A 14,111-nucleotide genomic window follows, 5' to 3' on the forward strand; every position below is an offset into this window, starting at 1 on the left:
AACAACTGTACTGAATGACAAAAATCCCAAACTGGAACTGAAAGTTTATAACAAGGTTTCTCAGCATCAAGGAGAAAAGTGCAAAGTAATGCATTCATTTCCTAAGCCAAAAAATAATGAAAAAATACACAAAAGAGGGAGATTTTAAATTAATCAAAGACTTTATAAATCTCTATAACACCTCTCCCAGAAAATATACAACTACAGTGTAATTTCTCTTCTTACCTTCTTCTTCGATTTCCATTGTTTCCTGATGGTCTTGTTATCTGAGTAGACACAATTTGACAGTGGACAGTTCCCATGAGTAGCATAAGGCACAAGGGTCCAAGTACTTCACTTATGTTCACAATAGGCATCATCAAATATAAGACAATTGCTATAACTGAAAAGAAGAGGTTTTAAGATGTAAAACATTAGATCTCATCTTTAAAATTAATTCTAAAAACTATACAATTTCTATAAAAATCCATCATTTAAAAAAGTACACAAATAAATAATTTCCTACAACACCCATCCAGCTGCACATTAGCGGAGTGAAAACCTGAAGCCCTAGATCCCTCGGCAAGTGAAGAATACTGTGTTAAAAGGATTTACCTTTCTGGCAGCATGATAATTTAGATATTTCAAAAGGGTTTCCACCGCAAAAACAACTAGATGCTGTATATAACACGCATGTTGAAATGTGTTGCTCTAAGGAAGAGTATTTTCCAAGGCTACACAGAAAGCAAAGAGCAAAGATGGAAATTGAATCCAGGTAGTCAGGCTCCAGAGTCCTCACTCTTAACTATGTTGCCTTTTCATTTCATATATAATGAAGAAGAAATACATATACGTGTGTGTGTGTGTGTGTGTGTGTGTGTGTATGAAATGCAAATCAAAGCATATATATAAAAGGTTTAAAGAAGCAAATGAAATGGAAAAATATCAAAAAGTATCTCCATATTTTAACATATTTCAGATTTTCACATAAATAGTAATTATTGTGCTATACAAACTATTCCTGTGTGGAGAAAAAGAAAGTTACCTATTTCATGCCCTAATAAAATCCCAATACTCAAACACAATAATGAAAGTACCCAGACAATAAACTATAGACCTTGTTGACTTGAGAATGTGAATATAAATTTACCACTAAAAAGTAAGCACCGTGAAGACAAGGAGTTTTTTCTGGTTTGTTCACTGCTCTATCTAAAACCAGTACCTGGAGCACAGAATAGACACTCAATATTTGTTGGATAAATTATTGAAATACTATCAAAGTGAATTTAACATTTAAAAGTAGAAAATTTATCTCAGCATCTAGAAGAATATTTGGCACAGACACAATAGGCTTAAGTATTTGTTGACTCAACTGAATTAATGTAATAATTTCATACAATGTATTTTGATCACATCTATACAAATCATCTCAATTTTGACAGTTATGCAGTAAGAATTTGGTTGGCAGCTGGGCATGGTGCTCACACCTGTAATCCCAGCACCTTTTTTTTTTTTTTTGAGAAGGAGTCTCGCTCTGTTGCCCAGGTTGGAGTGCAGTGGCATGATCTCAGATCACTGCAAGCTCCGCCTCCCAGGTTCACGCCATTCTCCTGACTCAGCCTCCAGAGTAGGTGGGACTACAGGTGCCCACCACCGTGCCCGGCTAATTTTTTGTATTTTTAGTAGAGACGGGGTTTCACCATGGTCTCGATCTCCTGACCTCGTGATCCGCCCACCTTGGCCTCCCAAAGTGCTGGGATTACAGGCATGAGCCACCGCGCCTGGCCTTCCCAGCACTTTTTGAGGCCTGGTGGGTAGATCACTTGAGCCCAGAAGTTCAAGACCAGCCTGGGCAACATGGCAAAACCCTGTCTCTACAAAACTCCAAAAAAATTAGCTGAACATGGTGGCATGCGCACCTGTTGTCCCACTCCCAGTCTACTCAGGAGGCTGAGGTGGGAGGATCACTTGAGCCCAGGAAGTTGAGGCTGTAGTGAGCCAAGATCGTACCACTGCACTCCAGATGGGCAACACAGTGAGACCTGGTCTCAAAAACAAAAAAAAATTTTTTTGGTTGGTGAAGCAAAAATGGACAAATGGGTCACATCAAGTTAAACCAAGATCACGACACTGCACTCCAGCCTGGGCGACAGAGCAAGACTCCATCTCAGGGATGGGGTGGGAGTGGGAGTGGGGAGGTGGGGCAGGGGAAGCTTCTACACAGCAAAGGAAACAATCAACCAAGAGAAGAGACAACTCACAGAATGAGAGAAAGTCTTTGCAAATTATCCATCTGACAAGGGATTAATAACTAGAATATATAAGGAGCTCAAACAAGTCTATAGGAAATAATCTAATAATCTGATTTTAAAATGGGCAAAAGATCTGAATAGACATTTCGTAAAAGAAGACATACAAATGCCAAACAGTTAAATGAGAAGGTACTCACATCATTGATCACAGAAATGCAAATCAAAACCACAATGAGATATCATCTCACCTCAGTTAAAATGGCTTTTATCCAAAAGACAGGCGATAACAAATGCTGGAGAGGATATGGAGAAAAGGGAACCCCCGTACACTGTTGGTGGGAATGTAAAGTAGTACAACCACTATGAAGAACAGCTTGGAGGTTCCTCAAATAAAGAAAAATAGAACTACCATATGATCCAGCAGTCCCACTGCTGGGTATATGCCCGAAAGAAAGGAAAATGGTGGCTGGGCACTGTGGCTCATGCCTGTAATCCCAGCACTTTGAGAGGCCAAAGTGGGCGGATCACTTGAGGTGAGGAGTTCAAGACCAGCCTGGGCAACATGGTGAAACTCTGTCTCTACTACAAATACAAAAATTTGCTGGGCATGGTGGCGGGCACCTGTAATCCCAGCTACTCGGGACGCTGAGGCAGGAGAATCACTTGAACCCAGGAGGCAGAGGGTTGCAGTGAACTGAGATTATGCCATTGCACTCCAGTCCCTGGGTGACAGAATGAGACTCTGTCTCAAAACAAACAAACAAAAAAGAACAAAAGAAAGGAAGGAAATCAGTATATCAAAGAGTCACTCCCACACTTGTTGCAGCACTGTTCACAATAGCCAAGATTTGGAAGCAACCTAAGTGTCCATCAGCAGATGACTGGATAAAGAAAATGTGGTACATATACACAACGGAGTACTACTCAGCCATAAAAAAAGAATAAGATTCTGTCACTGGCAACAACATGGATGGGACTAAAGGACATTATGTTAAGTGATAAAAACCAAGCACAGAAAGGCAAACTTCACATGTTCTCACTTATTTGTGGGAGCTAAAAATGAAAAAGACTGAACTCAAGGAGACAGAGAGTAGAAGGCTCTGAGGCTGAGAAAGGTAGTGGGGGTGGAGTAGGGGATGTGGGGATGGTTCATGGGACAGAATGAAAAATACCTAGTATTTGACAGCACAACAGGCTGACCTATAGTCAATAATTTAATTGTACATTTAAAATGAACTATAAGAGTATAACTGGATTGTTTGTAACACAAAGGATAAATGCTTGAGAAGATGAACACCCTACTTGCCATGATGTGATTATTATGCATTGCATGCTCGTATCAAAGAATCTCATGTACCTTATAAATATATATACCTACTATATACCCACAAAAATTAAGAAGTTAAAAAAAAAAAAGAATATGGTTGGCATTTGATCCCAGTTCCTCAGAGGTAACCTCTAAACCCTTGAATTTCCTAAGTGACAGAAGTACCTTTGCTATTCATTGTGGGCCCCTTGTGCCAAGCCTGATAGTTTATGCTAACAAGGTACCTAAGGATGGCTGCTGGTCACCCCAAAAAGACCAACTATGTGATGAAAGGCTTGGGTCTTTGAGCCATAGGAGACCTCTGAGGAGTAAAGGGGCATGGAGACTGCGTTCAACCACATGTAAATGATCCCATCAATCAAGCCTAAATAATAAAGTCTCAGTAAAAACTCTACATACCAAAGCTAAGGGGAGCTTCTTCCCTAGCAGGGTGGCAATATTCTGCATATTGCTACCTGAGGACAACGGAAGCATCCTGTTTGGAACTATCCCAAACACTCCTATACCTCTCTTCTCATTTATGTTCTGTTGCTATAATGAAACTATAATTGTAAGTTTAGTACTTTCTGGAGTTCTGAGAGTCATTCCATCCAATCATCAAATCTGAGGGAATGCCTGGGGGACCTAAAACTATAGCTACCTGGTCAGAAGGGAGAGTGACCCTGGCGACCCCCAAACTTGAGGCTGGTATCTGAAGTGAGAGCAGTCTTGTAGAGGACTGTGCCCTAAACCTGTGAAGTCTGGCCCAACTCCAGGTAACAGTAAAAAAAAAAAAAGCATTGTATTAAAAAACACACACACAGCCGGGCGTGGTGGCTCAAGCCTGTAATCCCAGCACTTTGGGAGGCCGAGACGGGCAGATCACGCAGTCAGGAGATCGAGACCATCCTGGCTAACACGGTGAAACCCCATCTCTACTAAAAAATACAAAAAACTAGCCGGGCGTGGTGGCGGGCACCTGTAGTCCCAGCTACTCGGGAGGCTGAGGCAGGAGAATGGCATAAACCCGGGAGACGGAGCTTGCAGTGAGCTGAGATCCGGCCACTGCACTCCAGCCTGAGCAACAGAGCGAGACTCCATCTCAAACACACACACACACACACACACACACACACACACACACACACACACATATTTGTTCTTGATTTGTAATTCATCTCAAATGCCCATATTTTCTAAACTATTAAGAATAAAAATATTTCCTTATCATGCTAAAGAATATATAAGTAAAATAAATACACATTATATGTTAGTGAAGATATTCTGAATCAGTAACAAAACAACATGACCACTCACTGTTATCACTTAACATGACTCTGAAATGTTGACTGATTCGGTGAAAGTAAATGAAATGTATATGAAAGGAGAAAACCAAATTTTCATTATTTGCCAACCATATGGTTGTATCATTATAAAATCTAATACAAGCACTGAAAAACTATTAGAATTGATGACAAAGAGTTTAATAAAGCAGCTGGTTATAACAATTTTAATTATAAACCAACAGCTTTCAAATGTGACAGCAAAAACCACTTAAAATTTGTAAAAATAGACTTAAAAAGTCATGTATTTTCAGCAGCAGCAACAAAGACAAACTATTTAAATTTCAGGTGGAAATCTCTAAGTATCTCTCAATAGATGAATGTATAAGCTAAACATGGTATATACATACAATGGAATACAATTCAGCCTTTAAAAGGAAGAATTCTGAAACATTCTACATGGGCAACCTCAAGGATATTATGCTAAGTGAAATAAGCCAGTTGCAAAAGGACAAATATTATATGATTCTGCTTATATGATGTTCCCAGAGTAGTCAAAATCATAGAGACAAGGTAGAATGATGGTTGCCAGGGACTATGGGTAGGGGAAATAGGGAGTTTAATGGGTATGGAGTTTCAGTTTGGGAAGATGAAAAAATTTCTGGAAATAAACGGTGTTGATGGTCGTATTCCAATATCAATATACTCAACGCCACTGAACTCCACACTGAGAAATGGTTAAGATGGTGTATTTCATGCTGTGTACATTTTACCACAATAAAAAAAAAAACTGAATTTAATAAGATCTAAGGGGGCCTTATAAGAAAAAAATCCAGGGCTGGGTGTGGTGGCTCACACCTGTAACTCCAACACTTGGGAGGCTGAGACAGGAAGATCACTTGATCACTTGACACCAGGAGTTCAAAGACCAGCCTGGGCAATATAGCGAGAGTCCATCTCTAAAAATAAAAAATAAAAAACACCAGCTGAGCGTGGTGGCACACCCCTACTGTCCCAGCTACTCAACAGGCTGAGGCAGGAGGATTGCCTGGGCTCAAGGCTGTAGTGAAATACCATCAGGCCATTGCACTCCAGCCTGGGAGTAAGAGTGAGACCCTGTCTATATTTAAAAAAAAAAAGAAAGAAAGAAAGAAAAAAATCCTGCAAAGCTTTACTGAGGGATAAATAGAAGTCCTGATTAAGGCCAGGTGCTGTGGCTCACGCCTGTAATCTCAGCACTTTGGGAGGCCGAGGTGGGAGGATTACCTGAGATCGGGAGTTCAAGACCAGCCTGGCCAATGCAGCGAAACCCCGTCTCTGCTAAAAATACAAAAAAATTAGCCAGGCATAGTGGCACGCACCTGTAGTCCCAGCTCCTCAGGAGGCTTATGCATGAGAATCGCTTGCACCCAGGAGGCAGAGGTTGCAGTGAGTCGAGATAATGCCACTGCACTCCAGCCTGGGCAACAAGCGAGACTCCGTCTCAATTAAAAAAAAAAAAAGGAAGTCCCGACTAAAAGGAGAGCAATATCATATTTCTGTATAGCGAAGAGAATATTGTAAAGAAGTCATATTTTCTGTCCATCTTCCAAAAATATATGCATACATCTATATTTGTGTATGTGTGCTGGGGAAAGGGGATAATCAGAGAATTCCAATCCAAATTCCTATATTGTGGGGTTTTTTGGTTTTAATCATGATAAAATAATGCTAAACTATTTTGGAAAGGATAAACAAGAAAGCATGAGAGAAAATGTGGGAAAGCAGAATAATAAAGAAATACCTGGCCAGGCGCAGTGGCTCAGGCCTGTAATCCCAGCACTTTGGGAGGCCAACACAGGTGGATCATGAGGTCAGGAGTTCGAGACCACCATGGTCAACATGGGGAAACCCCATCTCTACTAAAAATACAAAAATTTGTCGGGCGTAGTGGCACATGCCTGCAATTCCAGCTACTTGGGAGGCTGAGGCAGGAAAATTGCTTGAACCCAGGCAGAGGTTGCAGTGAGCTGAGATCACACCACTGCACTCCAGCCTGGGCAATAGAGTGAGACTCCATCCCAAAAGAAAAAAAAAAAAATTTCCTGCTCAATGTTAATCCATATTAAATAGCTGTAGTAATGAAAGCAGTGTGGCATAGATATGAGAATAACCAGAAATTAATGGTACAGAGTATGTAGTCCAGAAACACACCATGGCAAATACGAAAATTTAGTATATGGCACAGATATGAAAATAACCAAAATTATTTATGTGCCATTTAACATATGGCATAGAATAACCAAAACTGACGGTACAGAATATGTAGTCTGGAAACAGACCATGGCATATATGGAAATTTTCTCTATATATGATGCAGTATCTATCAACAAGGAAGGAATAAATAATTTAATAATAAATGTGTGGAAAAAATACCTAAATTTCACCCTTACAAGTGACCAAGGAAATGCATATTCAACAAGCAAAATATTTTTTGCGTGTCAAATTAGGTAACAATTTTTTGTTGCAGGTGTGGGCAGAGATGCAATCAGGGTCTTACTCTGTCAGCCAGGCTAGAGTGCAGTGATGAATCATAACTCACTGTAACCTCAAACTCCTGGGCTCAAGTGATCCTCCCACCTCAGCCTCATAAGTAGTTGGAACTACAGGCATGCATCACCATGCCCCACTAATTTTTTAAACTTTTTTTTTTCTTTTTTTTTTTTGTAGAGATGGGATCTTGCTATGTTTCCCAAGCTGTTCTCAAACTCCTGGCCTCAAGTCTTCCCACCTCAGCTTCCCAAAGTGCTGGAATTACAGGCTTGAGCCACCGCCCCCCACCTAGATAACAATTTTAAAATTATAATAATGCTGGTAAGACCATGGTAAAACAAGTATCCTCATCTATTGCTTTCCAAAAGAACTGTGCCACCAGCAATTTCACTGTACGTACAAAAACCCTTAAATGTCCGCATTCTTTGATCTGTTAATTCTATTTCAAAGAACAAATTCTAAAGAAATAATATAAAATAAGGAAAACTTTGTTCCTGATGGCATTATTAATAGAAAAAACATAGAAACAACCTAAATGCCCACAATATGGGAAGATACTATAAAGTATGTCCCCAACAAAATTCATATTGAAATCCTAATCCTTAATGTGACCATATTAGGAGATGGGGCCTTTGGTAGCTGATTAGGTCATGAGGGCAGAGCTCTCATGAATGAGATTAGTAACCTTATTAAAGAGACTCCAGAGAGCTCCTGTGCCCCTTCAGCAACATGAGGACCCAGAGAGAAGCAGACCCTCACCGGACACTGAATCTGCTAGTGCTCTGATCTGAACTTCTCAGCCTCCAGAACTGTGAAAAATAAATTTTTGTTATTTATAAAGCACCTAGGCCATGATATTTTTGTTTTATCAGCCCAAGTGGCATAAGATAGAAACTGGTACTGAGAATGGGAGTCCTACTATAACAAATACCTAAAAATGTGGAAGCAGCTTTAGAAATAGGTAATTGGTAGAGACTAGAAGAATACTGAGGTACACAGTAGAAAAAGCCTGGATTGCCTTAAACCTTTTCAAAAGAGATTCTGGTGAGGAATCAGAAAGAAAAGAGGAGGCCAGGTACAGTGGTTCACGCCTGTAATCCCAACACGCTGGGAAGCCGTGGCGGGTGGATCACCTAAGGTCAGGACTTTGAGACCAGCCTGGTCAACATGGTGAAACCCCATCTCTACTGAAAACACAAAAATTAGTCAGGCATGGTGGCAGGCGCCTGTAATCCCAGCTACTCGGGAGGCTGAGACAGGAGAATCGCTTGAACTCGAGAGGCGGAGGTTGCAGTGAGCCAAGATCGTGCCACTGCACTCCAGCTTGGGCAACAGAGCAAGACTCTGTCTTGAAAAACAAAATAAAACAAACAAAAACAAAGAAAGAAAAGAGGGGAGCTACAGAAAAAGCCTCAGTCTTCTTAGAGAATACCTAAGTAACCATGAACAGAGTATTGGTAAAATATGAGGTAAAGTCCATTCCGATGAGGTCTCAGATAGAAATGAGAAATAATATGTTATTAGAAACTGAAGGAAAAACACTCTGTTACAGAGTGGTAGAGAACTTGCTGAACTGTATTTATGGTCTAGGATTCTGTGGAAAGTGAAACTTGCAAGTGATGAAATTGCATATTTAGCTGGAGCTATTTCTAAGCAAAGTGATAAAGGTGCAGCTTGGCTCTTCCTATGTGCTTACAGTAAAATGTGAGAAGAGAGAAATGACTTAAAAGACAGAATTGTTAAGCAAAAAGGAAGCATTAACTTAAAGATTTGAAAAGTTATCAGCCTATGCACATTGTAAAAAGTGAGAAAGCATATTAGGGAGGTCCCCAGTCACATATAACCAGTTGGTAAGTTTGGGGATGAGTGCCCTCATGGAAGTGGCCTTATAAATTGACTCCTAAGAGCTCCCTTGCCCCTTTCACCAGATAAGGACACAGCAAGAAGACTGACACCAATGAATCAGAAATCAGGTCCTCACCAGATACCACATCTTCTGGCACCTTGATGCTGGACTTACTAGCCTCCAAAACTGTCAGAAATGAAGTTGTGTTGTTGATAAGCCACCCAGTCTATGATATTTTTCTTATAGCAGCCTGAACAGACTCAGACAGAAAGGTTACATAAATTACAGTACTCTTACATAATGGACTATTAAAAAGCTATATAGGCCAGGTGTGGTGGCTCATACCTGTAATCCCAGAACTCTGGGAGGCTGAAGCAGGAGGATCACCTGAGGTCAGGAGTTCAAGACCAGCCTAGCCAACATAGTGAAACCCTCTCTCTACTAAAAATACAGAAATTAGCCAGGCATGGTGGTGTGTGTCTGTAGTTCCAGTTACTTGGGAGGCTGAGGCAAGAGAATCACTTGAACCTAGGAGGCAGAGGTTGCAGTGAGCCAAGACCGCACCACTATACTCCAGCCTGGGCAACAGTGAGACTCTGTCTCAAAAAGAAAAAAAAAAAAAGGCAGCCATATAAAGATGTTTATAAATCCATATGATACATATGACTACATATGATAGACTGTACAGACATTAAAATGATAGTTTTAAATGACGGTATGTCCACATGATGAATGATTATGCACCCATTAAAATGATGGTTATGAAGACTTATTTTAAATCAAATAAAATTTAAAATTCGGTCTCCTATTGACACTAACTACATTTTGAATACTCAATAGCCACATATGGCTAAGTAGCTACTATACTGGGCAGCACAGATGTGGAACACTTCCATTACAGATATTCTAATAAATGACACTTTCACAACTTAAAAAATATTAAACCTATAAATTTGTAAATATATACATATATTTTTCACTCTATAACTTAAAAAATTTTTAAACTGACACAGATAAAAGAAAAAAAAAACATAATTCTTTCACCTTAACCCAACTTTCTCCCACTCTTTGTTCTAATTCATGCCTTTTTGCACAGGTGTAACCATAGTACACACTGCCTACTTCCTTGGTAGACAATGGGGATACATTCGTAAAGAGAATACACTGGGTCCCTGCACACAGTTAGAAAACATCAAGTAGTGATGTGTAACCCAGAAATTAAAATTGATTCTTATGATAGTGACTAGAGGGTATTAGGACTACTTAGAAATATAGATAGGAATGGTCTCTTTATGGAATTTACATCCCAGCTGAGATTTAAAGGTGAGAAAAAAGCCAGCCATTTTAAAAGCCTTAAGAATGCTTCAAACAGCCGGGTGCAGTGACTCACACCTGTAATCCCAACACTTTGGGAGGCTGAGGCGGACGGATCACCTGAGGTCAGGAGTTTGAGAACAGCCTGGCCAACGTGGTAACACCCCATCTCTACTAAAAATACAAAAAATTAGCTGGACATGGTGGCGCACACCTATAATCCCAGCTACTCGGGATGCTGAGGCACGAGAATCACTTAAGCCTAGGAGGCAGAGGTTGCAGTGAGCCGAGATCGCACCATTGCACTCCAGCCTGGGAAAAAACAGCCAAACTCCCAAACTCCAAATGCTTCAAACAAAACAAAACAGCTGTGTGTGAAGAACCAAAAAAAGGACATTATGCCTAGAGCCAGCACAAGCAGAGTGGTAAGAAATAGAGAAGATGATGTCTGAGAGGAGAACAGGGACCAGGTCCTGCAGGGCAGTATAGGCCATGGTAAGAACTTTGGATTTTTATTCTAAGGTCAACAGAAGTCACTACAGGGTTTTAAGCAGGAAAATGACATTATATGGCTTCTGTTTTTAAAAGATTTCGCTAATTGCTGTGGAAAGAATGATTGGTAGAAAGAAGGCTCAGAGTAGATGTTATTCCAGTGGTCTAAGCAAAGAAATGCTGGTGCTGTGGACAATGATCATGGCAGCAGAGACTGAGATAAATAGAGTGACAAATTTGGGGGAAGAGCTCACAGACTTGGTGACAGATTACACATGAGAATTGATGGTAGGGTAGAGTAGGAAGCTTTCATTTTTCACCTGAATACTGGGTGACTGATGGTATCATTTAATGAATTGGAGACACAAACAGGAACAAGTTTACACACACATGCACATGTGTGCAGCGCACACACACACAAGTCAAGAGTTCCATTTTTTATATAATTAAGTTCAAGATACCATATGGTATCTTGATACCAGATTTATATAATTAAATCTCCATATGGAAATGTCAAGCAGCCAATTAGATTTGTAAGTCTGAAGCTCAGCAGAGAGATCTGGTCTGAAGATACAGACTTGGGAATCATCTGTATATCAATTATATTTAAAGCAACAGGCCTTAATGAGACTACTTAAAGAACAGAACCTAGGGTGCAAACTTTAGGTAATCCAATATTCAGGCTGAACATGGTGGCTCATACCTGTAATCCCAACACTTTTGAGCCCAAGAGTTCAAGACCAGCCTGGGCAGCATGACAACACCTGGTCTCTACAAAAAAATACAAAAATTAGCCAGGCACAGGGGCATACACCTGTAGTGCCAGCTATTTGGGAGGCTGAGGTGGAAGGATTGCTTGAGTCTGGGAGGTCAAGGCTGCAGTGAGCTGTGATCATGCCACTGCACTCCAGCCTGGGTGACAGAGAGAGACCCTGTCTCAAAAACAAAAAACACACATACCCAATTTCAAAGGCTCAGAGGTCAGACACAAGAAAAGACAGAAAAGGCCTGGCCAGTGAGACAGGTAGAAAGAAACTCAAGTGAAGAGAAAGAGTTACACAAGTATGTTTGCTCTAATGTAGCAGGTAATTTTAAGATGAACCCCGAATGGCCTATGTCTCTTCACTTCTGCGTACTTTAAACCATCAAGTGAAAGGGTAAATGTAAAAACAGTAGATAATTATTTAATAGCAAAAGCAGCAAAAAAGAAACTGTCATTGCTTATTCCAACTCTGCCAATTACCTTGCATGAAATAAAGTAGTAACAGCCAAACAAAGATTCTTAAAGAGGTAACCTGAATCCACCAATTGCTGAACAATGGAAAAAATACAACTCGAACAAGCCCCTTCCGAGTCAGAGATGTCCATGGAATTTCAGGTTTTGCTTTGGCAAATGTTGACCCTTTAAACATACAATAAAACAAAACATCAAACATTTATATACACTGTATTGATGCCCACCTGTAGCACTACATTAAAAACAGGTGAGTGCAAACATCAGCACAAAACCTGTTCAGTTAAAAAAAAAAAAAGAAAAAACCCTCTTAGATGTCTGTTAAATGTAATAACTTCTTGCCTCAATCACTAGGACAGAAGCTCAAAATAAGTCAGGCTTACTTGAATGTTAAACAACCTATTTATCTAATTACACAACAGCAAGTCTCTTATGTTCATCCCTCTTTTCCATGTATGCATGTAATTTATAGAGCCACACAGTACTAAGGCAGAGGTAGAAAAAGTGCTAAAGCCTGAGTGATGAGAGTAAAGTGTTACATTTGGAAATTAAAGTACACCATCATATAGAGAAGATATTAAAAATTAGGCACCACCTGAAATAATATAATAATGTACATAAAAAACAATTTTAGAACTAACCTCTGATTAAGTCAACGTCAATCAAGTCTGGCTTTATGTGGCCCATCTTTTTTGGTTTGTTTTTCAAACCCTAGAATAAAACAAAACAAAAACAAAACCAGAAATAAATAAAAGCCCTTTTATTTACTTTTTCTTTTTTTGAGACGTAGTTTCGCTCTTGTTGCCCAGGCTGGAAAGCAATGGTGTGATCTCGGCTCACTGCAACCTCTGCCTCCCGGGTTCAAGTGATTCTCCTGACTCAGCCCCCTAAGTAGCTGGAATTACAGGTGCCCACCATTAAGCCCGGCTAATTTTTCGTATTTTTAGTAGAGATGGGGTTTCACCATGTTGGCCAGGCTAGTCTCAAACTCCTGACCTCAGGTGATCCACTCACCTCGGCCTCCCAGAAGTGCTGGGATTATAGGTGTGAGCCTCTGTGCCCAGTCAGAAAAGCCCTTTTAAATACAGAAAATAAACTTAAATTTTTTTTTCTGTATATCTGATTCCCTTTTACTAAGGACACTTCAATCCTAAAGCTCCTTAAAGGAACTTGCCATTAATACACATTTTGTTTTAGTTTTTAATCCTCTCCACTAATGCATCCATATACTTTATCACTTTTTAAAATATTCGAACAGTGCCAACAGATCAATACATGAAAAATAATAGCCCCCTGAGCCATCTCTCCTCTCCTCTGAATTTCACTCCTCAAAAACAAATAACTTTCATCTTTTTTTTTTGCTCTACTATTTTTAATTGACACGTTATAATTGTGCACATTTATGGGGTAGAATGTGATATTTCAATACATGTATACAATGTATAATGATAAAACTATATCACTTTGAACATTTATCATTTATTTGTGTTGGGTTCATTCAAAATCCACCCTGCTAGGTATCTGAAAACATGTAATAAATTGTGGTTAATTATAGCCACCTCACAGTGCTATAGAACACTAAACCTTATTCCTATCTAGCTGTACTTTTGTATTTGTTAACCAAGCATTGGCTATCTGTCGTTCCCTCCCTCTTACACTTCCACACCTCTAGTAACTACTATTCTACTCTCTACTTCTATGAGATCAACTTTTTAGCTTCCATGTATGTGTGAGAACACGAAGTATTTATCGTTCTGTGCCTGGCTTATTTCACTCTGCATAATGTTCTCCATTTCCATTCATGTTGCCGTGAATGACACAACTTCATTCTTTCTTACAGCTAAATAATATTCCATTGTGTATATATACCGTA

At 39.8% G+C, this 14,111-nt stretch overlaps 1 protein-coding gene across 9 annotated transcripts in view; it reads right to left on the reverse strand.

Moving 5' to 3' along the window:
* PHTF1 (putative homeodomain transcription factor 1) overlaps positions 1 to 14,111 on the reverse strand; it is a 75,635-nt gene that overhangs the window by 42,655 nt on the left and 18,869 nt on the right. For 8 of the 9 annotated variants that reach the window (XR_003116474.1, XR_003116475.1, XR_003116476.1 and 5 more), the window contains 3 exons: positions 12,880 to 12,949; positions 12,248 to 12,406; positions 226 to 382 (listed from right to left, as the gene is read on the reverse strand). Coding sequence is in view for 5 of the 9 variants with exons in the window: in XM_025364153.1 (XP_025219938.1) it covers positions 226 to 382; positions 12,248 to 12,406; positions 12,880 to 12,949 (386 nt within the window). In the remaining 4 variants the exon portion in view is untranslated. The remainder of the gene's footprint in view (positions 1 to 225; positions 383 to 12,247; positions 12,407 to 12,879; positions 12,950 to 14,111) is intronic. The other variant, XM_025364210.1, reaches the window with a different exon arrangement.

Source organism: Theropithecus gelada, chromosome 1 (assembly GCF_003255815.1).
Source record: "Theropithecus gelada isolate Dixy chromosome 1, Tgel_1.0, whole genome shotgun sequence".
Classification (NCBI taxonomy): Eukaryota; Metazoa; Chordata; class Mammalia; order Primates; family Cercopithecidae; genus Theropithecus; species Theropithecus gelada.